The following is a 24,302-nucleotide window of genomic DNA, read 5'->3' on the forward strand; positions in this document are numbered from 1 at the left end:
ATTACTAGGGACAAAGAAGGACATTCCATAATGATAAAGGGATCAATCACCAGGATGCTATAATATTTGTAAATATATTTGCATACAATAAATCAATCTCAAAATACATAAAGAAAAAATGGACAGAACTAAAATGAGAACTAGGCAATTCTATTACTTATCATGGGAGACTTTAACACATTTCCCGCAATAGCTGAAGAAAAAGAAGAGATAAAAATCAGTAAAGAAAAAAAAAGACAATGCAGAGAATGGGAAAAAATATTTGCAAATTAACATGTTTCATAAGGGACTTGTATACAGAACATACAGAGACTTCTTAAACAAAAAGACAAATAGCTCAATTTAAAAATGGGCAAAGGATCTGAACAGAGGACACATTTTTTTCCAGAGAAGATATAAAGATGGCCAATAAGCACATGAGAAGATACTCTACATTAGTAGATGTGGAGAAACCAGAATGCCCATACATTGCTGGTAGGAATGTAAAATAGTGTGGTTGTTTTGGAAAATAGCCTGGCAGTTCCTCAAAACATTAAACACAGGCTTATCATATAACTCGACAGTTCCACTCCTAGGTACATACCTGAGAGAACTGAAAACATATGTCCACACAAAAACTTACACATGAATGCTCGCAGCAGCACTATTATTAGTAGCCAAAAAGTAGAAACAACCTAAATGTCCATCAACTGATATATGGATAACAAGATGTGATACATACCCATACAATGGAATATTATTCAGCCATAAAAAGCAATGAAGTACTATATATGCTACATGGATGAACCTTGAAAATATTATGCTCCATGAAAGAAGCCAATCACAAAAGATCACATATTGTACAATTCCATTTATATAAAATATCCAGAATAGGCAAATCTATAAAGACAGGAAGTAGATTACCGCCTAAAGCTGGGGAAGGAGTGGTTTTGGGGGTTGGGGTGGGGAGTAACTGCTAATGGCTATCGGTGTTTCTATTTGGAGGAATGAAAATGTTTGAAATTAGACAGTGAAAACGCACTCTGTGAAGATACTAAAAACCACTGAATTGCACACTTTTTTTTTTTTCCTTGGCTGGGTTGGGTCTTTGCTGCTGCGCGCGGGCTTTCTCTAGTTGCGGTGAGCAGGGGCTACTCCTCGTTGCGGTGCGCGGGCTTCTCATTGCGGAGGCTTCTCTTGTTGCAGAGCATGGGCTCTAGGTGCGCGGGCTTCATTAGGTGTGGCACATGGGCTCAGTAGTTGTGGCTTTCGGGCTCTAGAGCGCAGGCTCAGTAGTTGTGGCGCATGGGCTTAGCTGCTCCGTGGCATGTGGGATCTTCCCGGACCAGGGCTCGAACCCGTGTCCCCTGCATTGGCAGGCGGATTCTTAAACACTGTGCCACCAGGGAAATCCTGAATTGCACACTTTAAATGGGTGAATTTTATGGTATGTGAATTACATCTCAATGTAGCTGTTTTTAAAAAAGAGAAGATTCCACAGTAGGAGCAGTTCGGCTAATGGTTGCCCTGTGAGGGGTACTGAATGGAAAAGTGTTTCTAGGTATTGATAGTGCTGATTCTGGTTACATGAATTTGTTCACTTTGTGAAAACTCATCAAGCCGTGCACTTCTGTTTTTGTGTCTTATATCCCGATAAAAGGTTTACTTTTTTCCTTTTAAGATTTATTTATTATTTATTTTTATTTATTTTTGGTTGCATTGGGTCTTAGTGGCAGCACATGGGATCTTTGTTGCGGTATGCGGGATCTTTCAATGAGGCGTGCAGGCTCTTCGTTGCAGTGCACGGGCTTCTCTCTACTTGTGGCATTCAGGTTTTCTCTCTCTAGTTGTGGCACACAGGCTCCAGGGTGCGTGGGCTCTGTAGTTGTGGCGCAGGGGTTCCAGAGCACATGGGCTCTGTAGTTTGCGGCACTTGGGCTCTCTCATCGAGGCACGCGAGCTCAGTAGTTGTGGCGCGCGAGCTCAGTAGTTGTGGCGCACGGGCTTAGCTGCCCTGTGACATGTGGGATCCCAGTTCTGCGACCAGGGATCGAACCCACGTCCTCTGCATTGGAAGGTGGATTCTCTACCACTGGACCACCAGGGAAGTCCTCAAAAGGTTTAGTTTTAAAACAAACAAATGGACAAATACATACCAACAGGAGGACCTGCGGGCACAACACATTTCTTTTCCACTCTTGAAGCAGGAGGTGCATTCTGGTTCTTGGCAAGATTTTCCTGTATTAATTCCTGTACCCGAGTTTCATTAATCTTTGGGAAAGGAAGAATATGAACTCGCAAGTGGGATCCTTCTGTTGGACGTGGAACTTTCTGAAACGCCATATGAGGGTTTGGATTTTCCTGCGATATCAAACATACGTAAAATGATTCCAAAGTTAAAAGAACAATGGCAGATTGTCAGCCAGAAAGACAGAAACTGAAATCAGAGAGATGAGACATTGTACATACATTCAAATATATGTCATAAAATATATAGAGTATTGGAATCTTACTTCTTACATGATTTACCAGCAGCATCTGATACAGCTGATCACTGTTTTTCCTCTTCAAGGAACACTTTCTTCACTTGGTTTCTAGGTCTTCTTGTTACATCTTTGTTTATTTTTCATCTCCCTAATCTCTTAACTATGTGAATACCCCAGGGCTCAGACCATGCGCCACTTTTCTATTTACACTTACTTTCTTGGTGATAACTTCCAGTCTCTTATTTTTAAACCATAAAACACCAATGATTCACAAATTTTTATCTCCAAATGAGCTTCCTCCTGAACTCCATACCTGTATATTCAACCACCTGCACATAGTGTTTCCATTTGGATTTAAAATAACATTGTAAATATATGTCCAAAATGGAGCACTTAATATTCACCTCCTCCAAATCTGCTTTCTACAGTCTTCCCCACTTCAGTAAATGGCATATTTATTTTTTCCAGTCACTCTGGTGAACAGCTTAATCATTAATGCCTTTCTCTAATACCAAATTATCCATTCCTCTGCAAACCTTTTACACTTTGCCTGTAAAATATGTTTATAACTTGACCACTTTTCAATACATCTTGGTTCAAGCCAATATCTCTCATGTTGCTACAGAACAGTCTCTTAACCAGTCTCCCTGCTCCACCCTTTGCTCCTACCCTCACTCTATTTTTAACACTGCAGACAGAGTGATCTAGTTAAAGTATGTCAAATCATCACCTAACTACTCTGTTCATTCAAATAGCTCTTCATCTCATTCAGAGTAAAACCAAAAGTCCTTACAATAATTTACAAGATCTGGCTTCTCTATATGACTGTGCCCTACTACTGTTTCCTTCATTCATTCTGCTCCTGCTACACAGGCCTTCTAATTCCTGCCTCAAAGTCTTTACACTTAACTGTTCCCTCTGCCTGGAATGCCTGTCTCCCACCAATTTGTACAGCACCCTCTCTCTTTTCCTGCATGTCTTTGCTCAAATGCCACCTTTCGTGGCCACCCTATCTAAAATGATACCCCCCAACACAGTCCCTATCCCCCTTACTATATTTTCCTTGTCACCTTCTCACATACTATAAATTCTATTTAACTTGTTTATTGTCTATCCTTTTCTCATTAAAATGAAACTCAAGAGGACAGACATTTTGATCAATTAAAAACTATTTTTTAATCCTCTGCTGTATACATATTGCATCTAGAAACTGCCTGGCACGTAGCAGGCACCCTAAACTACTTCCTCCTGTATCCTAATGAGTGGGACACAATGTGGAACACATATTAGCATTGCAGTAATTAAGTTAATTGTGTCAGCTAATATTTTCATAGACCCTTAGGGCTGGCATGGACTTTTATACAGCTACGACTTAAGTAGAATTATATTTCAAATACTACGGGCAGAGTGGAATCCATCCTTTTTACAAAGTTCTCTAAAGAAGGCTGCTATACAATCATTCTTAGACCAATTCTTGCATTTATTCTTCTTTGCAACCAGAAAATTTCTTTTTCCTCCTGAACCTGTGTTATTCACGTTGTACATTAGGCTCAATACTGCCCTGTACATTCTCTGGACAGTTAAAATGGCCAACTCTTATCATCTGCCAGAGCTGCTCCCCACAATTCTTTTTGGTTATTTGACCCAGACCCAGAAAAGGAAAGGTTGGACCACAGCAGATGATATAGGAAGCATATCTCAGCAATACAATGGAAATAATACTCCTTTAAGTATCAAAAGCCTGGGTTCTAGTTTTTGCTCTGATCATTATGTGATGCTGGATAAATAACTTTGCCTAAGTATATACAGGCATACCTTGTTTTATTGCACTTCACTTTATTGTGCTTCGTAGGTACTAGGTTTTTTACAAATTGAAGGTCTGTGGCAACGCTGTGTCGAACAAGTCTACTGGCACCATTTTTTCCAACAGTATTTGCTCACTTTGTGTCTCTATGTCATGTTTTGGTAATTCTCACAATATTTCAAACTTTTCATCATTATTATATTTGTTATGGTGATCTGTGGTCAGGGATCTTTGATGTTATTATTACAAAAAGATTATGACTTGCTGAAGGCTCAGATGATGGTTAGCATTTTTTAGCAAAAAAGTATTTTTAAATTAAGGCATGTACATTGTTTTTTTAGACACAAATACTATTGCACACTTAAAAGACTACAGTACAGTGTAAACACAACTTTTATATGCACTGGGAAACCAAAAAATTCGTGTGACTCACTTTATTGTGATATTCGCTTTATTGCAGTGGTCTGGAACTGAACCCACAATATCTCTGAGGTATGACTATACTTATGCTTTTCTTAAAAGGTTCCTGAGAAGGTGAAACCAGATTGAAAACTTGTTCTTGCCAAAGTGGCCCTCATACACACTTTGTATTTTCCCCTTATATCATTAGCAAACACAGGAAAAAATAAGTAAATTCCTATGCCAAGTCTTCACAATCACCACTTTCTAAACTATATGTTGAAAAAACTGTTCTAAAATTACACCTGGATTAACACCAATATCACTGGTCCAGAGTTTCTGAAACTGCCCTTTTCCAAAAGCAGTATGTTTTTTCTCTGTTCTTTAGGCACAATATCTAAGATACCTCGTCTTCTCAAAAGTTATAAATATCAACTTTCTAAAACCCATTGGGCAGATATTTCTTTCAGGAGGGGGAGGTAATTCATGTGGATTTTGAGTTCTGAACTATTTAAAGTACATTCTTCACTACTTCCATTTCTAGCTATACTTATTTTCTTTATAATAAAATAAAAACTTTAAATATACTTCCTATTATGTAAATAATATTCATTAAAACAAATTTTAAAAAGTGGAAAAATAAAAGTAGAAATCTTCTTAGTGATGCCAGTATCTTTTCTAGTATATTTTCTCTCCCTCTCTCTTACTATATTTTCTTCTCTCTTGCTCCAAAAATGACTTAAGGTGGTTTAGAAAAATAAAGATACACATATTGATTGCTTCTAATCAAAATTCTGTAATGTTACGGGTTCATCCTAAACTTTATAAGGAAGATGAAAGATCCAAAAATAGTCAAGGCAATTCTGAAGAAGAGTAAATAGAGAAGTCAGACTTTCCAGATATCAAAATTTATGCAAACCTTTAATAATTAATACAGTATGGTAATTGGTGTCACTGAAGGGTTAAAGGACTAATGGAATAGAGAAGCCCAGAAGCAGGACTATATGTGAAAATGTGACAGAGACAGGAAGCACTATAATTCAGAAGGAAAAGTTAGACAATTCAATGAGAGAAGGTAATACAACAAAGTATTTTTAGCTCATGGTCTCTGATATCAGACTGCCTGGGTCAAATCCTAGCTTAGCCACTCACTAGTAGCGTGACCCGGTACAGTATCAATTCTCTTACCACTTGGGTTTTAGTTTCCTCATCTGTAAGGAAGATAATAATATAGTATCTACTTCACAAGGTTCTTGTGACGGTGGAACAAGTTGTTATAGGAAAGCTTTACAACACACACACACACACGCGCGCACGCACACACACACACACACACACACACACACACACACTTCCCCAGAATAAATCTGAAAGCTCTTTTCCAAAAGTCTATATTCATTTGAAAAATGTTTAGTCACTGCATATTCTATGGCATGACACCATGCCTCTGAAACTAAAACCACCTCTTTCTCCCAGGGTTCCCATCATATCACCAGCTACTTATATTTTAACAACAATGACAACAATAATAGTACTCAATGAGGGTTTAAATAAAAATCACTTATTAAAGAAAAGATATAGCTATCTGTCACTAATAGTATTTTTTTTCTCATAAGCAATTTGAAATATTGTAAACCAAATCCGTACACAATTCAGAATAATAAGCATTCTAAAAAATGATTTTAAAACAGAGTTCAAAGCTGAGGCTATCCTTTAGCTGTACAGATAGTCTTCATAAAAATTCAGATTATGGGTTAAAGTTACTAAATGATAATATATTCAACTGTGTTTAGAAAATTCAAAAAAGACTCATGGTCCAAGATCTCCGTACTATTTGGTTTTCTGGCGGCCGTATCTGTACGCTGCTGCCCTCTAGCGGGCAGTATGGTAAATATAAAGGACCACACTCACCACCTCACACCCACCTTAGTCACATAATGACTTTTGAGAAGATAGCAGAAATGAGAGACATTTTAAGGCTCGTTGAACTCTGCATGTTCTTGGAAACATGCTATTATTTGTAACTCCAAATGCGTTTAGATCAGTCCCTTGAAGATTACTGAGCTCATTAAAAACCGCAGCCCAATTTCATTGTTGAATCTCCGTGTTGAAATAAGGAAATGCATTATTTTCCAACAGAACAAAAAAGCAGCCAAATATTCATCTTTGATTTTAGAGAAGTGCAAATATAAAGTAATAACCAAGGATTTAGACAACTACATACTTATGGTGAACATAATTCTGTCCAAAGCAACAAGAAAGCTGGCAAAATGTACTATCATTTAGAGGGGATTTTAAAGTTGGATAATGATTTTCAAGAAGTGGGCTCTGTAATCCTGCTTTTAGAGTATACTATAGCAATGGGAGGTATAATGATTTTCTCTGGCAAAATGTACTATCATTTAGAGGGGATTTTAAAGTTGGATAATGATTTTCAAGAAGTGGGCTCTGTAATCCTGCTTTTAGAGTATACTATAGCAATGGGAGGTATAATGATTTTCTCAGACTTGAAAAAAGGACACACACACCATCTGGTCTGGAAACATGGATTTTTCTTTTCTCTCTCTCTCTCTCTTTTTTTTGGCAAGCTAAATGAGAATATGCCTAGGGCTTACAAAAAACAAGGCTGAGAAAGCACTTCAAATAAAAGCAAAGCAAAGCAAGACAAAACAAAACAAAAAGCCCCAAACCCTACTGGAAATTTAAAGTAGGCACACTGGGAAAAAAAATTTCTTCCAACACATTGGTCTCAGCAATGAATGACAAAATCAATGTGACCTTGTCAAGGGTTTACCAAGTTTCCCATATTAATTTAGGTATTTAATAATTATTTAATGTGCACCAATCATACCTAGACCTGTGTTACACAAATTCTTAAAAATCCTTTTAAATACAGCCAAAACCAATACTATCAATTGGACTAAATCGTTAAACACTGAAAAAATGTAACTGGACTTTTTAGAGTTGCCTGGCTGTGAACACAACATATGATGGAATGAAACACTCTCAATTTTCCATCGTCACAGGCGTTTCAATGATCACCTAATAGAATTAATGTCTCATCCTTAATACAAAGAAATTTGGTGTATGACTTCAATATGTAATGTGCTGGTTGCCCTAATTCAGGGTTTCTTAACCTTGACACTATTGACATTTTGGGCTAGATAATTCTTTGTTTGGTGGTGGGGGGCAGGGAAAAGTGGGTGTCTTGTATACTGTAAGATGTTTAGAAGCATCCCTGGCCTCTACTTACTAGATGCTACTAGTATACCCTTTCTAGTTGAGACAGCCAAAAAATGTCTCCAGATGCTGACAAATTTCTGGGGGGACAGAGTTTGCCCCTGTTAGAACAACTGCTCTAATTCATGACTCCAGATGGAGGCTTCATGGTCTAAGACAAGTCTTCTTTTTACAAGTACCAAGAAAGCACAAAGTGACTAGCTAGGAGAACTAATACTCTCACTCACCCGCTGGCATGCAAATTAAAGCCATAAAAGGATAAAACCACACACCTATTAAAATGGCTAAAAACAAAGCAAAACAAAAAAACAACTGAGGATACCAAGTGTTGGTGAAGACACAAAGCAAACAGAACACTCATATATTGCTGGCAGGAAAGTAAAAATGGTATAGACTTAAGAAAACAGTCTGGCAGTTTCTTACAGAGTTAACATTTTGTTACCATTTTTCCAGTATCCTACTCCTAAATATTAACTCAGGAGAAATAAATATTCATGTTCACACAAAAACCTGTGCAAATGTTTAGGGTGGTTTTACTCATAATTGCCAATACTGTCCTTCATTTGCTCAACAGATAAATAAAACTCTGGTATAACCATACAATGGAGTACTGCTCAACAATAAACAGGAATGACATACATGCAGTGGCATGGGTGAGTCTGAAATGCATTATGCTAAGAGAAAGAAACCAGACTCGAAAAACTATTTCAGGACATTATGGAAAAAGCAAAAACTACAGAGACAGAAAACAGATCAGTTGCCAAGAGTCTGAAGTGGCAGTGCGATGTGACTCTAAGGGAGCATTAAGAAGAAACTTGGGGCGACAGAAATGCTCTACGCCCTTAGTGTGGTGGCGGTGGCTGCAAAACTCATTCATTTGCCAAAACCCATCAAACCGCACGTTAAGAAGGGTAAATCTTACTACCTGTAGATTACACCACGGTAAACCCGACTGAAAATGGACAAGCAAACCAGACAGGGTGGAGGAAGGAATCTGATTTTTACGCTTTGTGGTGGGGGCCTCATTTCATCCTAACAATCTAAGTAAGTTGTTTATGTTTTGACTTTTTAAGATGAAAGATGACTGCAATATTTTACTTCCTTCCTATAACAACAGCAACAAACCCCTTTATTCACAGTTGGCAAAGAGTACAAATATCATCAGTGTAGACTGAATTCACAGTTGGCAAAGAGTACAAATATCATCAGTGTAGTACAAATATCATCAGTGTAGACAAATATCATCAGTGTAGAGTGAAATTAACTTTCTGCAGAAATGTAAAGGGAACAGATCTTATGTGATTTAGAACGGCTACTCCTGCATTTGGGCTTTGTTCTCTCATTAGTTTTCAGACTTATTTGTTTCAACACTGGGCAATGAAATACTTATTAGGCACAAATAGAAATCTCATATTATTTTATAAGAAAGTCCAAGTCCTCTCATTTTTCCTTTAATTTTTAAGAAAACAAATTACACAGTCTAGCAAATGTTTACGTACTACCGCAGATGAAAAACAAATTAGAAAAACTACACTATGTAAAACAGTAAAACACATGTCCAATTGATTTCTTGCTGCCTTGGAACAGATGTTTATAAAGTCTTGATCTGACCTATCTTAATATTCTCATTTTGCATTCAGATAGTTGTCTTTTATAAGTGTATACCAAGAATCGTAGAGAAAGAGCAGGTGAGTAGCTACATGTGCTGTCATGCAGACATCAAGAATTCTGATAGCCAAAGTAGGCAGACACAGTATTATCAACCCGGCATGGAAAGAAAAGCTGTACCAATGTATGGCCAATAAAAATCTTCATGGTATAACTTTGCCAACACTTACACATTTGTCTCTAATGGATTTATTCCTCTCCTTCGTCTTCATTCCACCTTCCCTTTCCCTTCTCCACCAAACTCACCAAACACTTTTCTTAATTATTTAGGAAGCTTTAGAAAGTTAAAAGAGCAGCTAAGCCCAGTTGCAATTCATCCTACTCACATCTACTCACATTCCTACAATTCATCCCTACTCACTGAAAAGCACTATAAGGGAATGATGATAAGAAACTGGACAGTTAACGTTTGTTTTTGAGGTACTTCAAAGGGAAGTGAAAGAGAGAGGCTAGATACACATACCAGACTTCAGTGCAATAAAGTATTTACAAACATCTGAATGGAATCACCAGGTTTCAATTCTAACCCAATAATAAGGAAACAGTCAAATTATATGGTTGGTTTTTGCTTACCAAAAGGGAATTTTAGAAATGTGATAAAAAAAAAAAAACCAAAAAAAAAAAAAAAAACGACTAGTTAAAAATAGAACCATCTGGATTATTTTCCTTGCATTGAGACCATCCTTCCTCCCTCCGCTCAACTTCCTGCACAACCCAAGAAAGTAACTTTACCATCATGTCTGTTTTTAACTTTGTATTTACTTCAGAAAAAACTTTGTATTTACTTTAGGACCATCATGGATTTAGAATCACAGAACTGGAAGGAATCTCATAAAGTCTGATGATAATCCATTGGAATATTCCCAAATACTCATTCATCATGTATGTGTATCTCCTTCTCAAGGATATTAGTGGAATCATGTACCTAGAAAATGCCTGGAACTAGTAGGTACCTAATATACATACTGAATGAACAGATTTGATTAAATTAAATGGAACAGAATTAGACTGTGGAGGGGAAAAAGCCCAGCAAGGGCTCAAGAAATGCAGAGTACATTTGAAGGGCAATTTCCATCTTACCTAGTAATACATCCCTCACGATGATCACTTTAAAAGTGCTATTCTATAGGATGGGGGCTGTTAGTGTTTTACAATCACCCTTAAGAATGTATAATTACTAGATATTTATTTTATTTCAGTTTTCAGTTTTGTTTTGGCTTAGTGTAAGCTACGTATCGTTAAATTTAAGTTACAGATTAAATTTAAGCTATCATTATATATTCAGTTACTTTGTTTTTGCATCAAAATGGCTTGGCACACTCCCTTACATACACTGCATATTCTGTCCTGTGACAGAAACAAACCTGGGTCACGACCCCAGTTCTGGTCACTTACTGGCTATAAAATTTTGCAGTTCTGGAATAGTCTTGTAAAAACGCAAGAAATAGACATTCAGTTATTAAAGGGATCAGTCCCAGAGTCTCAAACACTGATTCCCATTTGATGTTTTGCTATTCTTTGAAATCCATAAATAAATCACTCCTAGTAGGCAAGGAAAAAACCTTTCTAATCTTCAATTTCCTCACATATCAACACCTGCCCTATCTACCTCACAGGGCCATTTTCAAGTCAAATGAGAAAATACATTAAAGAGCTTTATAAAGAAAAAAGTATAAAGTCAGCCTTTGGAAGTACCACTATTTTTCCAATTGGAGATGAGCCAGCCTAATGGAGTGAAAGAAGATAGTCTTAGGAACTGGATAGAGGAAAATTCCTGAATTTAAAATCTGGATTCAATCACTTAATAACCATATGATCCTGAGCCAATTATTCCCAGTAAAATGGGGATAATGACACCTATTTTACATTGTTATAAGGATTAGAGATGATGTATGTAAAGTGCTTAATTCCATGCCTGGCACGTTGTGCTAAACACTCAATATTTATTATTATTACAATACGTCAACAGAATTTTCTCATGTGATCACGCTACACATTAGTTCTATACAGCCATCATATTGACAATAAATGGCAAAGACCAGCACAGAACACAAGTTTTCCTTCTGACAGAATTCTTTTTAAGTTTCAGCATACTAATCAAGAAACAGATTTATTATATTGGACACAGTTATAAATGTGGAATTTAGGATATCAGTCCAAGGGATATATTTTAAAATAACTTCAGGAATAAAATTCATAAATAACTGAACAATATGAAACAAAGAAACACAGTTTAGCATTCATGTTTTTATCCAATTGGTTCTCAGATTTCGAATGGATGTGACAAAGCACTGACTAAATGATCCAACATCCAAAAAGGTCCACCTATTCAAATAATGAAGTTATACAATACCAGGATACTGACCCCAAATCTTTCTTAACTGTATTTCCTTTAAAATGCATCTTCCCTCAACTTTCCCCGGGAAAACCATACTTCCCACTTACTCCCCTTTACTTAGTAAAAAGATTCAACTCTGAAAAGCTTCACACGCAGGAGAAATCATTAGCCACAATCCGCTTTTCTGCATGCATCTTAGGTTTTCTTCTTTCCTGGTATCCAAATGCACACTTTACCACATTCCAGTCTTTTTAACTTATTGTATTTCTTCTCTCAGGGCATATTTTCACCCTTGAGTTTCTGTAGTCACCTGACAGTTTTCTTTCTTTCTTTCAGCTTTTCACTCCCTATATGTTCAAAACAATACAACTCAAAGCTTTTCCTGATACAGTGGATAATCACTGTACCAAGCTAAAGCAGAGTAAATTGGTCAATTCTGTCTGACGCAGTTCTGGTTTCCAATGAGTCTAATCTTTACATCTCAAAAATGTTCAATATGCTCTTAAGAAGACAGAGACCTAAATGAAAATCACAATGAAGGCAAATGACAAACTGGAAAATTGTGACTAATATGTTTTCGTAATACAGCAATTGACAGGAAAATCACTTTGAAAAGTGAGGTCTATTTTGATGCACAGTACCAACTGTAATATCTTGTAACTCATAGTCCCAAAGGTTTTTAATCAGAACAAAAGAGATAATCACTAGGAATACAAAGCTTTTTAATTTTTCAAACAAAATACTTTATTAATACTTTTAAAATTAGTGACTGTCTAAATAAATATACTTACTTACATTTTTGAATAGTTGCTCAGCAAGTTCTCTGACATGCTTTATCATCTTCAGTGGGTTATTTTCTTCAACTTTAATTCGCTCTACTTCAAAAGCTACCAACTTGGAAAAAGAATCAAATGGTAAAACATCAACTCCCAAATATGCTGAATATAGAAAACTGTGTGAAAATTTCACACAATTTGCAAACCAAAAAGCATCCAAAATGTATACTATTATTAAAACAAAGTATTTTAGATTTTTACTGGGTTTTGCCTCTATTCTACAGTTACAGAGTCAATCAAGCCCTTGCATGTTCTGGTGGTCTCTCTCTGATGATTTAGGGTCCTGTTTCTTCTTGGAAAAAGTCATTTCTGGAACTCAGATTCTTCTCTCATTCTCCAGGCCTCACTCAAGAGAATTCTCTCAGAGAATTTCAGATGGTCAGAAAGTCTTCAAACATTTCCCTAACTCACAAAATATGAACCAAATGTTCAAGTTGGGTCACTCTAGTCCTAGCATGCTAACAGCATGATTTGAAACAAGTCACTAAAACTCCTGAGCTTCAGTTTCCTCATCTCTAAAATAAGATGGAAGAACAAGATGACCTTTAGGTTCCTTCTAGTTCTCAAATTATATAAACTCTGATCCATTTCCTAACCAACTAACTTACTGGGAGAACTGTGCTAGTGTGTACACTTGGAGTAGAGCAAAGAGTACTGACAGGAAAAAATGAGGTATAGGGAGGAGGTAAACAGATGGATTTTTTTTTAAGGGTATAATGTAGGAATTTTCATGCAAGGAACTAATCGATTCACTGGAGCAGACAGACATATAAAACTATGACTCCGCCTCTTCTAGGCCAGGATTTAGAAGGATTGCCAAAGAAAGTCAAACGTTTCTTTCCTTCTAGCAGGTCTATTTGATGGGAGTGTGGGGATAAGACAACACACAGTGCAAGCTGTCACTCCAAGCTCCATAAGCCTTGTGTGTGGTAGGCTGCCCTTGGCTAAATGAAAACAAGGATCCCTTTCCCAGGAGCAAGTGCAATTTTCCTAAAAGCACATTCCCCTGCAAACCAGTTAAACAGCCAAAGAGCGTAGAAGAAGAAATTACTTAGGTCTGGTATCCCATTTCTTTTAAGCCCTTGACTGAAGTAAACATACAAATAACTGGTTTTCAAGTAACAACATCAATAAGACATCAAAAATCATCACTGTAGACAGAACACAGAACTGGATGAACACTAAGGGGAGACTCAATAGGAATCTCACACAGAGTCTTTGCCTTATCATTGTTTCCAAACTGAAGAATCTATCTATCTATCTATCTATCTATCTATCTATCTATCTATCTATCTATCTATCTATCTATCCATCCATCCATCTATCTATCTATCTATCTATCTATCTATCTATCTATCTATCTATCTATCTATCTATCTATCTATCTGTCTATCCCTTATGTATATAAATGAACATAATAAAAGACAAGTTGCCATATAAAGTTAGAGACATAAATTAAAGCCTAATGCAGACTAGTGGCTCTCAGAGTCCTCTACTCTGGGAAAGTTTGGAGGAGGTGGTGAGATATGAGCAGAGTATGGAAAATGGACTGAAAAGGAGAAAGAGAGCACTTCAGACAAGGGAAGCACTTAAAAATACAGTCAGAGGCTGTGGCAAGCCAGCAAGCAAGTTTTCTGGAAGTAATCAATCTGGGTTATTAGTTGCGATGAAGATGCCGCCAGAGAGAGCTACTAAAGGAATTTGGATAGAAAGCAAAGGGTACATAAACCAATGTTACTATTTAGAATGCTTCAGACACTAATACAGCATAGGCACTAGAAAGGACCCTGGGGAGCACCTAATTCATCCAAATAAAACATTATGTATCAATTACTTAGTTCAAGATCTAAAGGCTGGTACATGTTAGTATTAGACAATCAATGATCAATCATATTAGAGAATCAGAGATCAACAGTGATCAGAAAAAATTGTCCACCTCAGGGCAGTCTCTCCTAGATCTTCACATGCTTTGTGTTATTATTAAGTAAAGCATTTGGTGCAGACCTCCATACTCAGAACTAAAACATGTGCCTTTTCTTTCATTCTTACCTTACTTAACTATCTTTGCAGAGAATAAAAGACCCTTCTCTGAACCAAGCATCTTTAAAACCTTGATTCCTAACTTCTCTATATAAAATAAAACCACCAGCAGCATAATATGATCACTATTACTATTCTTCACTACCTTGGGTGCCAGGAGTGCTTTTCTTTTATAGACTTCTAAGAACTTTTACATTTACTGGTTCCAATATAATGTTCTTCCAGAAACTGAAATGGGAGTAAGAGTCATTGTTCTATCCATCAGAATGGGCTGCTATGAACATAGTTAAATGATAAATGGAAAGATGCATTACAATAAGAAAAATCACAACTAGCAAAAAATAGGATCCTTATTTTGAGTTGCATCTGCCCTAACATTTCCTTTATATGGTCAATTCCTTGAAGATAGAGACTAAATCTGTCTTAAATATACTTAGTATCTCCTAAGGGAGTTAGACAAATGCTGATTATTGATTAGTAAGAATGGCTTAGCTAAATGCAAAGAAGGTGCTAATTCTTACTTGAAATCTGCTATATTTTCCAAGGATTAGTACTTAAGTAAACACCCTTATTTGTGGTTCTACCTTCTACCGAGGAACTGAAATTGTGTCTTCCCTACTTTATCTTCCAAGCTTTGATTAAAATAAAGAAAACAGTTAAAAAAAAAAAAAGAATAGCTTAGCTAAACTATGGCTCTAGGACACTGATAGATTAAATGTAACTGCAGTCTGAAATACAATATTTATACATTGAACTTAGATCTTTCTCTCTATAAAACTGATAAGTTCTACCTACACAATCACTGTCAATTTTTCAAAAAGATTTTAATCAAGTATTTAAAATTCAGTTGTTCAAGGGAATTCCCTGGTGGTCCAGTGGTTAGGACTCCACGCTTCCACTGCCGGGGATACAGGTTCCATCCCTGGTTAGAGAACTAAGATCCCTCAAGCTGCACAGAGGGGCCAAAAAAAACAACAAAAAAAATTCAGTTGTTCAAGATTTTTATGTATTTCTGAGACATCCAATTATTATATTTTTTCCCTAATTTTTCTAATCCATATTATAAACATCAAGATCTGATATGCATAATAATAAATATTTTTGATTTTGATTAAATGTTTAAAACACTACTTCTCTACTTTTATCTACTAGTCTAATTTTGTGTGTAAACAATGCATTCATTTGATAAGAACTATACCTCATCAAAAAGATCACAGGATCTATAGGGAGGACCTCTTTCTGAAACAAAACCTGCAAATGCCATTCCATTGAGAACTTTTGTGAGGAAATCATTCTCAACCAAACCACGCTGTCCCAAGAAAGCTGTCTGTAAAGAAAGAAAACATGAAATGAATAAGTTATCACTTAGTAATGGATGAATGATCAAAACAGAAATATAATAGAAAGATCAAAGCCTGAATAAATGTCTTCATGCATAAATGTGTTGTTAAAAACTACATTCCTCTCTAAAAGGGTTTTGATACCTGAAATACTACATGTATTGAAAAGAATAAAAATGAATCTGTCTGTAAAGCAGGAGGGGAAATCAGAAATAACCTCAATTTTAAAAGAAAAATCAATTTAAAGTTACCATACTATAAAGGAAAATATGTCAGCTCCACAGTACTATTAAAGATTATCGTACACTTGACACTAACACAACACTGTAAATCAACTATGTTCCAATAAAAATATATAAAAAAAGAAAAAAATTATCACCTAAACACAAAAAGCAGAGATTTTAAATAATCACATTTGATAAATTAAGGTCAAAATACATGGCTAGAAAAAGACAACCAAGTTGTTTTATTAAATTAGAGTCTACATTTTGGATACATACAATATGGTATTATATCTTACCTTGTGAAAATGTATTACTGGTTCTGCATGAATTCTTATGAGTTGTAAGCATGATCTATATCCTTGGAAAAGCTGTGCAAATAATCTAAGAAAAACTGCACGCACTTCTTTATCCTGAAAATATAAGAGGAAATATGTTAGATAATTAAATTTCTTAAAAAAACGAATGAAAAATCACAAAGTCAAAAAGTTGGAAAGAACCTGAGAGATTATTTAATAAATCTGTCTGTGCTTCCTACACAGAAGTCTCATTTGTGGCAGCATTAAGTGATGGGCACCTAGTCTGTCCCATTGTTGGAGAGTAGAGGCCGTTAAATAGTTCTTTTAAAAGCTGAACCAAACAAAACTTGCCTCTAGTACATCCAATTTTCCTCTCAGAAAAAAACATAAATCACCGGGTCTCTCCTTTCACCATGTTAGAGAAGGGCATATTTCCCAAGTCATTTGATTTTTATATCCATCAAATGAATTACAGTCACAAATACAAAAGAAAACACTCAAGACTGTATTTTAAAGGCTTATGAAATTGTTCCAAAGTTTATCCAATTTATAAAAATCTATTCTTATATTAATAAGGCATGACAAAAATCTGTTTTGATAATTCAGATTTTTAAAAAATCATAGTTTTAGAACTCTAAGGAAACTTACAGATTTATTTAGTCAACCTCTTATTTAATTGACGAAGAAACAGTTAAAAATGCTACATAATTTGTCAAAGGTGTGCAGCTCTATAATGTTCCTTACTGACCACAAAGCTCATCTCTAAGAAATGCATTGATCAAAATAAAAAAAGGGGTCTCTGTTATATGTTCACTCTTTTATGGCTTCCATTTGGAGCTACATTCATCCACTCGCTCTTTAAACTTAATTCTCTCCTGTAACCAACAATCTCTGTTTCCATTTTTTGTAAGCTTCCCTTTTTTATCCTTGCCTGACCCTTTTGATTTGATGCTTGGCACAGTTTTTCAGGCTCTAATCTAGGTTCTGATTTTTCGTCCCATACTTACTCATGCCTCCTCAGAGCAACAGTCTTAGCTTACTCCCCTCCCCGTCAGTGTACTGCCTGAGGCTTCTCCTTGAGTAGGTCACAAGGTCAGTCAGTGACAATTCTCCTAATTTCTAACTTGGCACACCTTTACTAGGCTGTCCATCTAACTCTCACTAGACTCAGCTTCTTTGAAAAACATACAAAGAAAAGCAACTCTTTTTAAAAACATCAAATTTAAATATTAAACTTCTTACCAGCATTTTTGAGTGGGATAAAGCTGTTCGTGGAGGGGGAAAAGCATGATCTGCTACTTCCAAATCTGGGTGTAGAATCTAAAGCAAAGAAGCTTTGTTACGTAAAAGATCATAGTATCAATAAAATCTATTATTTGATCTACCTGGGGCATTAAGATGAAAAAGTATCGGTATATGAATTACAATATATTCCCTCCATGAAATACAATGAGTTAGCTGAGGCAGCTCTCTATGTACTATGTGAAAAGCAAGAAAAAATATTTAATTAAAAAACATGTTCTAGGGACTTCCCTGGTGGTCCAATGGTTAAGAATCCGCATGTCAATGCAGGGGACACAGGTTTGAGCCCTGGGAAGCTACCACATGCTGCGGAGCAACTAAGCCCATGTGCCACAACTACTGAGCCTGCACTCTAGAGCCTGCAAGCCACAACTACTGAGCCTGCGCGCCACAACTACTGAAGGCTGCGCGCCTAGAGCCTGTGCTCTGCAACAAGAGAAGCCACTGCAATGAGAAGCCCGTGCACCGCAACAAAGAGTAGTCCCGGCTTGCTGCAACTAGAGAAAGCCAGCACGCAGCAACGAAGACCCAACGCAGCCAAAAATAAATAAATAAATAATAAATTAATTATTTAAAAAAAACCACGTTCTAGAAAAACACATAGTGTGATTTCATTTATTTGAATATAAAAAAAAATAAATCCTACATCTATATATGTACATGCATTGATATATATATAAATGAAAATGTAAAGTTCTGAAATACACACTAAGCTGTAAAACAGTAGTCACTTCTGGGAACAGAATGGTCTAGGGCAGAATTATTTGTCTATACAGTTGAAAATCTTAAGCATTTGTTTTGATGTTTCTCAGTGTAACTAAAAATTAATTAGTTAATTAATTAAAATACTGAGGAGAAAGGAAATAAATTTATGAACCTCACAGTCCAGAGGGGTAACAGTATAACACAATGTGACAAGTATTATAAATATATAAAACAGTAATATATGAATATAAAGTATAATTAATTCAACCTAGGGAAAGTTAAAAAAGAAGGTAACTAACATTTGTGTTAGGCTTTGAAGGAAAGCAGGTTGGGGAGCAGGTGTGAAAGAAAGGTCCATGCAGGACTTAAAAGAAAAAAATAACTTTGTATCATTATGCAGCAAATTTTTGTCTTTGCAGAATCATTTTCAAATACTCAGCATTTCGTAATATACTTACAATAGACCAAAAGACTCAAAACAATACTTATACATGACACCAAAATATAGATAATATTTACAATCCAATCACCAAATCATTACTTCAGTATAATAACATCTTCATGTCTATAAAATTATCCATGATTATTATACAGTTGGAGCACTGTGTAACCATTTGATTACAATTATTTACTGACCAAATGAAGCTCATATACTTGTGTGTCAAATCTCCCATACAGTCCATCAAATGTGATTTCTTTTTGGTCCCATTTTGCCAGTATACTTACTATGCTCTCATGTACACTGTAGTACATAATCTACCACAGTGCTTGAAAACTACATAAATAGGCATACTCAGTTTTATCAGAAATGAATTTTACTCATTGATTAAACTTGGTGGCACAGGTGTTGTAGGTTAAGGTTTACCAGTGTGCAGCAGAACCTCTACCAAGAGCCACTGATTTAAGAACTAAAATCTTAATCTTTGTTAATTTTGGTACCTAATTCCTGAATAATTAAAAATATCATTAAGTAATCATACATAAGATTTTAAAACTTATTTAATATTTCTAGAAACATAAAACTTTTTTCAATCACTCAAATACTACCTTCTCAGCTTTTGCTATATCCATATACGACCGATGCAATTATTTAGCTAATATTTTTCTTTAAAATGTCTTTAAATTACCTTATCTCTTTAAATCTAGTATTTTCTTAGATGATACCATCTGTGAAGTCACAGGTTTTGTATGCTATTTTTAATAAACATTATAATACATAATTATTAAAATAAAAAAAGTTGCCACATACCACCCCAAATCATCTCGATACTTCACTCTGGGAAACAGTCATTTGTCATCCTTTGTATAAAACATTCATCCTATTGATAAAGACTAGGAAACAGAGGCCTAGAGATGTAATGTGATTTGCTCAAAATATCAAGTGGCAGGATGTAGACTGGAATTTAGTTCTCCTAAGTCCTAAACTAGTTGCTTTTTACTCTATCACACCTTGTATCCCAGATTACAAATTATATTAGGAAAAGTCAGTCTTCTCTAAATGTTCCCATCCCATAGGTACCACTATAACAACATAAGGACTAACACAAATTTGGAAATTTATGAGAATAAATCCCTCCTGGTAATCCTAGACTTCTGAGTTCCTAAGTTCCTGTTTAAGGGGGAAAAAAAAAAAAAAAGATTTTAAACAGCTCAGACTGGAATACTATTCAAGAAGAATATGAAGGTCTTAGTTCTAGTAATGGCTTGAAAGGGAATGCAAAATTTCTAAGTTTCAAATTTCTGATGATGGATAAATGGGCACCTAAAATGTTGTGAGTAAAATAAAATACTGTACTTTTAAAAATAAACAAAGGTTGACAAAAAAATTAAATTTGTTTCAATGAGAAACACCCAAGTCACAATATTTCTTAAAACTTCACTGCACAGAATGCTGGACATTTAATCTATCACTAGGTTACATCTTTTTTGTACTAACTTGGAAACACTGACCAGTTGTTATCACACTGTTTTGCAAGAAGCACAACCACCAAAGAGAAATGAGATGTCAATAGGGAAGGTGAAGGAAAAGGAACAGGTGCTAGCTTCTAATGAGGGATGTTAGGAGATTCAGGGATTTCGAGGCATAGTCTGGTCTTGTTTTCACAGGTGAGTTTCCAATACCTAGCACAGTATTCAGTATATAGTAACTACTAAATAAGTATGCTGAGTGAAAAAATGAATGTAGAACAAATATTCAGTTAGGATTCAAAGTATATTCTTTAGATAATATCTAATAAATAATCTTACTCTAACTACTATATGAAAATATATTCATGTTTTAAGAAGATATCTCTTTTTTAAGTAATTACACTGTCAATAAATGATATCCAATTATCTTAGTTTAGATTTAAATCAAGAGAAAATTACTATAAAAAATATATCATACCAAAGAAAGAGCTGCTTGAGTCTGATGTAGAAGTGGTTCCGGAAGGGAAGAGAGGTGAATACATTCAGGAATTTTAATAGTGCCTCCATCCAAATCAGCTATGATTACATCTAACTGAAGAAGACAAAAAAAAATTAATCTGTAATTAATAAAATGTATTTCTAGATTGGCTTCCCAGCTACTGTATATTTCCCAGCTTCCTCTGAAATTAGGTATGGTGTGTGACTAAGTTTCTGCCAATGGAACATGAAAAGTGATGTGCACACTCCCAGGCACTCAAAACAGAGGGGATGCAAGGCCCTCCTATGGTCTCTTTCCCCTTCCCATAGCTGAAACTATGAACTGGCAGTAACCCAACCCTGAACATTCAGAGGATGACAATGCCTGAGTGGATTCTAGTGGAGGAACAGGAAGCAAAGAAGTCTGGACCTTGAATGAGTTCATGGAGCAAACTGGTCTGACATAATGGAACATTTCTATCTACAAACTGCTGCATGAGCGCTAAATAAAATTCCATTTTGTTTTAGCCATTGTATTTTGCATGCTTTATTACAGTAGTTAAGCCATATCCTAAATAACACAGTAATCATTATAAGAGTTAACAAGCAAAGCAATTAGTATACATCAAAATAGTATGGTACAAAATAGTATGGTACAAAATAGTATACATCAAAATGGTACAATGGTACAAAATGGTACTATAACAGGTAGGGGGCGCAGGGGGCCTGGGAGCTGCGGGGCGGGGGGCGGCTGGGTGCGCAAGGGCGTGCGGGGGGCGGCGCTCGGCCTGCTGCGTTACGCGCGCGGGCGGCAGTGTGGTCAACAAGGTGACCCAGAGTGCCTTCCCATTCCCCGTAACCCTGTCGCTGTGCCACATCCTGGCGCTGTGCACGGGTCTCCCGCCTCTGCTCCGTGCCTGGTGCGTGCCCCTGGCGCCGCTTTTCTTGTGCCCTGGGCCCCGTCCGCATGAGCAGCCCAGCCGGCTGTGGCCACCGCGCTTCTAACCGCGTTACGTGCTGCCGCTTGCCTTCGGCAAGTACTTCGTGTCAGTGTCTGCGCACGTCAGCGTCTGGAAGGTGCCCGTGTCCTACGCGCACACCGTCAAGGCCACCATGCCCATCTGGGTGGTCCTCCTGTCCTGGATCATCATGGAGAAACAGTGCACCAAGGTGTACCTGTCACTCATCCCCATCATCAGTGGCGTCCTGCTGGCCACCGTCACCAAGTTGTCCTTCGACATGTGGGGGCTTGTCAGTGCCCTTGCTGCCACACTGTGCTTCTCGCTTCAGAATATTTTCTCCAGAAAGGTATTACGAGAGTCAAGGATCCACCATCTCCAGCTGCTGAACATCTTGGGCTGCCATGCTGTCTTTTATATGATCCCCACGTGGGTCCTGGTGGACCTCTGAGCTTTCCTGGTCAGCAGCGACCTGACCTATGTGTCCCAGTGGCCTTGGATGCTTCTGCTCCTGGCTGTCAGCAGCTTCTGTAACTTTTCCCAGAACGTCATTGCCTTCAGCATCCTCAACTTCATCAGCCCTGTGAGCTACTCGGTTGCCAATGCCACCAAGAGAATCATAGTCATCATGGTGCCCCTGATCATGCTGCGAAACCCGGTCACCAGCACCAACGTCCTGGGCACGATGACGGCCATCCTGGGGGTCTTTCTGTGCAATAAGACCAAGTAAGATACGAATCAGCAAGCCCGGAAGCCCTCCCTGTCACGACGGGGGACCTGAGCAGTAAGGAGCATCATCAGAGCCCCCTGGAGAAGCCCCACAACAGCATCCTCTTCCCCCAGCACGGGGACTATCAGTACGGCCGCAACAACATCTTGACAGATCACTTCCAGTACAGCCGGCAGAGCTACCCAAACTCATACACGTTGTACCATTATGACATGCAGAGTCTAGCGAGCAGGGCAGGATGTTCTGCCAGTCCTCCTCTCCACCCCCCAGCAGTACCAGAAACTTCTGACAACCAGTGAAGTATAACCCAGCTGAGGGGGGGATTGGTTCCACTGCTTTAATTCCACTGCTCAGGTAGGCACAGGACTGGTGCAGGAGCAGAGCAGAGGAGTGCGAGGGTTATTGAAAACATCTCCAGCCACAAAGATGGACTCAGCTTTCTGGTCAGCCCCATGACTGTGTGCAATTCTGGCAAACGTTCCCCAGTGCAAAACTACTGCAGTTAGCATTGAATTCTTAGAACCTAATTCTCTGACCCGTAAGTCAGAGTTGGCATGTGCCCGGATCCAGAGGGAAGGATGGCCACTGTCTCCTGGGCTCCTTCTTCCCTTGCCGGAGCGGGGCATCCCTCCTTTTGGAGCAGCAAGGAGGAGAGGACGCAGGGCTGCGAGAAGGATCATGAGGAAATCACGTTCAGTGTTTCAAGCTCTATTTCTCTAATACTCATTTTGTGTTTTCTGATGAGCCTTCACCGCTTCTGTGCTGACTTAGTAGGATGTTTGGTGGGGAGATGTTGGTTTTATGAGGATCTTGCATTTTTCTAGGGCATATTTTGTAGTTGTCTGTGTTATGCCTCAGTCCCCCTTAGGGGATGCAGGATGCATGAGGACTGGCTTATGGTTGGAAAACCCTTTTGTTTTTAAGCGTTTAAAAACAAGAAAAGTTGCTGGTGATGCCTGTCTCAGCACATTTCTGCATTTAGTAGGAAGGAATGAAGTGTTCTGAAGCGCTTTTTTAGTGACCACAATCTCTGAACGTGAGATGAATCAAGAATGTCATCTCAATAGTTTGTGTCATAAATGAGAGCTCAGCGCTCTGATTCCATTAGCTGTTCTTGTGGTGTTTACATGAGGATCTGAATCATGTCCCTGTGAAGGGGCAAACACCAAGCTAGGATTTAGTTTGCCAGATCAGAGTCTTTGGTCAAGAAAAAAATGTGGGTTTTGGCAGAATCACATCATTAGGAAGATTATGTGACCCCAGTGGGTAACCCATGTGCTGAGGTCCAGGTTGGGACACCTGGCATCACGAGAGACTGTGCCCTCGGAGAGGACCACTTGCTTGGCTGGTGGGGTCTTCGCTGATGGCTGCCTTCTTCCTTCAGCCCTGTCCCCAGCCTCTTGAACAGGCACTTGGCTTGACCAGCAGATGGGATTTTGGGTCACCCTTTACCTTCTGGTGCATGAGACAGTTCTCTGTTCCAAGAGGAAGTATCTACTGTAGCTGAAGCTTGACTCCTATTTGTTTTTGATAATTGGAGTTTTGTATTTAGAGGTTACATCTTGTCAGTT

At 37.6% G+C, this 24,302-nt stretch overlaps 1 protein-coding gene across 1 annotated transcript in view; it reads right to left on the minus strand.

Annotated features, from left to right (window-relative positions):
- SBF2 (SET binding factor 2) overlaps positions 1-24,302 on the minus strand; it is a 456,507-nt gene that overhangs the window by 176,326 nt on the left and 255,879 nt on the right. Inside the window, exons 9-16 of the mRNA XM_082476788.1 lie at positions 22,364-22,710; positions 22,143-22,326; positions 21,044-21,157; positions 17,893-17,970; positions 16,651-16,764; positions 15,989-16,117; positions 12,710-12,808; positions 2,136-2,340 (exon numbers count right to left, since the gene is read on the minus strand). Coding sequence (XP_082332914.1) covers positions 2,136-2,340; positions 12,710-12,808; positions 15,989-16,117; positions 16,651-16,764; positions 17,893-17,970; positions 21,044-21,157; positions 22,143-22,326; positions 22,364-22,710 — 1,270 coding nt within the window. The remainder of the gene's footprint in view (positions 1-2,135; positions 2,341-12,709; positions 12,809-15,988; positions 16,118-16,650; positions 16,765-17,892; positions 17,971-21,043; positions 21,158-22,142; positions 22,327-22,363; positions 22,711-24,302) is intronic.

This window comes from Balaenoptera physalus, assembly GCF_965194825.1.
Source record: "Balaenoptera physalus genome assembly, chromosome: 10".
NCBI lineage: Eukaryota > Metazoa > Chordata > Mammalia > Artiodactyla > Balaenopteridae > Balaenoptera > Balaenoptera physalus.